The sequence below is a fragment of the Montipora foliosa genome, chromosome 7, assembly GCF_036669935.1.
Source record: "Montipora foliosa isolate CH-2021 chromosome 7, ASM3666993v2, whole genome shotgun sequence".
NCBI classification, from domain to species: domain Eukaryota; kingdom Metazoa; phylum Cnidaria; class Anthozoa; order Scleractinia; family Acroporidae; genus Montipora; species Montipora foliosa.
In genome coordinates, this window is record NC_090875.1 from 16,296,057 (window position 1) to 16,298,507 (window position 2,451).

Below are 2,451 nucleotides of genomic sequence, written 5' to 3' on the forward strand. Positions count from 1 at the left end.
CGAGCATTAGTGAAGTTGAGGTTTTAAAACCTTTGCAAAAACCGTGGACGATAAGTTTTGCACAGCGTTGGATCAGAGAAGATCGTGATCAGTCAAAATTGATTTAAAATATTTATGAAAGTCAAGTAGACTACTGCACGACTGATATTCGCAAGGTTTTATCAGTCGTGCACTAGTCTACTTGACTTTCATACAAATTTTTCAAGCATCAGTTAAAATAACATGGCGACAAAAACGCCGAGGAAAAAATTCCAGGCCGGCAAAAGAATGGCACATTTATTTCCGAATCATCATAAAACTTCAAAGAGAAGTGAGCGGGAGGATGGAAAAGGTAGCTGATCGAGTAGACAAGTGGCTGAAAGTTTGGAAAACTCGAGGACGCACCGTTGCGTAAATTTAATGGGGCTGTTTCTTTTTAATGTTTTTATTACCCTACGAACTTAAGTTCAAAGTGAATGCATGTTTTTAAAGTTCTTTTCCTTTACTTTCGTGAAAATTGAGCAGTATTTTCGTCCTCGTCCGCTTGAATAGTGCGGACTTGCGTGAAAACAATTAGCGATTGAATTTCACAAAAAATCACACTCCAGAGGATGAGCATAACGGCAATGGAGAGATATTATACAAAACACCAACCAGATGAAGATGACCCCTGCCTAAAACTTCGTTGCTATGCTCGAGAAAGGTTTTTTTTTCGGTAAAAACCTTTCATCTCTTCAACGATCGATCCTCTCTTGGGTTCCAGTCCTTGCCCGACAGGTCACGCAAAAGCGTGACAAACGAACTTTTCCAAGAGCTTTGTAAAATCACATCGATTTTATTCGTTCAGATCATCGGTGACCCCTATTTTTTTCATCATGAATCAATTACTTTACTTACTATCTACAAAATATGATGAAATGAAAAAATTCTCACCGTAAGAAGTTATCTTTTTTTAACATTTTCTTTCTTCGTGCCATCGAATTTTGGTAGTAGTTGCAACGGATAGAGCTTACGAAAACGCTCGTCGAGGATGAACTCTACTGTTTACCACATCCCTACTGCATACAATTATGTAAAAATCTCACTCCTAGAAACCTATGCACGGAAACTTTCACTCCAACAGTTTCTTTTTATGATTTTCGATGGATGAGCAGATGAGCCTACATCTCGCTATTATGACCGATTTCTCGAAATTAAGGCATTTTTCCACTGCCATTTTCTCCGAAACAAAGTCGGTGACCCCCCTTTTTTTTTTCATTTTTGGAGTAAGTACTTCATGACCTAACTCTAGGCGAGAAATGAGGAAAATCTCACCGTAGGAAGATTTTGGCGCGAACGTCCTTAAGTCTAACCTAAGCTTCATGTGATACATTTCATTTATGCATTAATTGTTATTTCATTCCAGGGATCATCGAAGATAAGCTACAGGCGGCCATAGAGGAGCGTATTCCTGCCTTCCCCATAGATGCATAATATATTTTGCTTAGATTGCGTGTAATATATGACATTGTAATTGTATTTTTGCTAGCCGAACATTATTTTTTCATTGACGAAAAAGTGAGACAAGTCATACCATGTATGGCGTATTTAAAAAACGCATTCATCATTGTAAATAGTTCAACATAGTTGTTAAATACTTTCATGTTATTTGGGATGATATCTTTTAGAGGAATGTAGAGTTTACTTAAGTTATTTAGATGTAGAATATTATTGGCCGCTGCTCAATAAAAGCATCCGCTTGTTACGTATATATTTTTCTCTTTGATCTATCCATAGACCGTATTCATATGTGGGGGCTCAGTAATTAATCTTTTGCCTTTATGCTAATCATCCTCACTAGCCTCGTTAGCAGGGACACAATTCAAAAGAAATTTTGCTCTAAAGTGAGGCTAGTGAGGACAATCAGCTCAAACACAAGAGAATAATTTATTGGCCGCCATTTATGAATACGGTCAATAGGTTTCCTTGATTTCTTTCTATACCGAGGAGGAAAGAAGACCTCTGCACGGATCCCTTTGAAGTCGTCCAGAATTCTGGACGAATAATTAAACTCTTGACCGGTTTAAAACCGGCTACAACCAGTTTGAATTTTAACATCTGTCCAATGGCGAAAGAGTGGAAGTGACGCTGAATTGACGTCACGTCGCGCATGCGTGACAGAGCAGCGAGGTGATCCGAGCAGAGCTTACCTTTCTTTCTCGCTAGACAGGGACTGAATCAAGGAACCTCTGCCAAGCGGGATAATTTATAATAAAAATTTGAGCAAAAGCTTTGCAATGGTGATATCATCAGTGGCATTCGCCTACGTTCACCAGGCTTCGATTTGACGTAATTCTAAAGACATTTTACACAGTGACATAGGCATAATCGCATGAAAAAGGAATCCTTCCCTTTCCTTGTGTCGCGTAAATTAGTGTGTGAATCGGGTGTGACAATTATCCCTTACTGTTATTAGTAAACTGAACAGAGGAA

At 38.6% G+C, this 2,451-nt stretch overlaps 1 protein-coding gene across 1 annotated transcript in view; it reads left to right on the forward strand.

Annotated features, from left to right (window-relative positions):
* LOC138010850 (HMG box-containing protein 1-like) overlaps nt 1-1,742 on the forward strand; it is a 9,550-nt gene extending 7,808 nt beyond the window's left edge. The window contains exon 6 of the mRNA XM_068857881.1: nt 1,385-1,742. Within this exon, the coding sequence (XP_068713982.1) occupies nt 1,385-1,417 (33 nt within the window). The 3' untranslated portion in view covers nt 1,418-1,742. The remainder of the gene's footprint in view (nt 1-1,384) is intronic.
* The last annotated feature ends 709 nt before the right edge of the window (nt 1,743-2,451 follow it).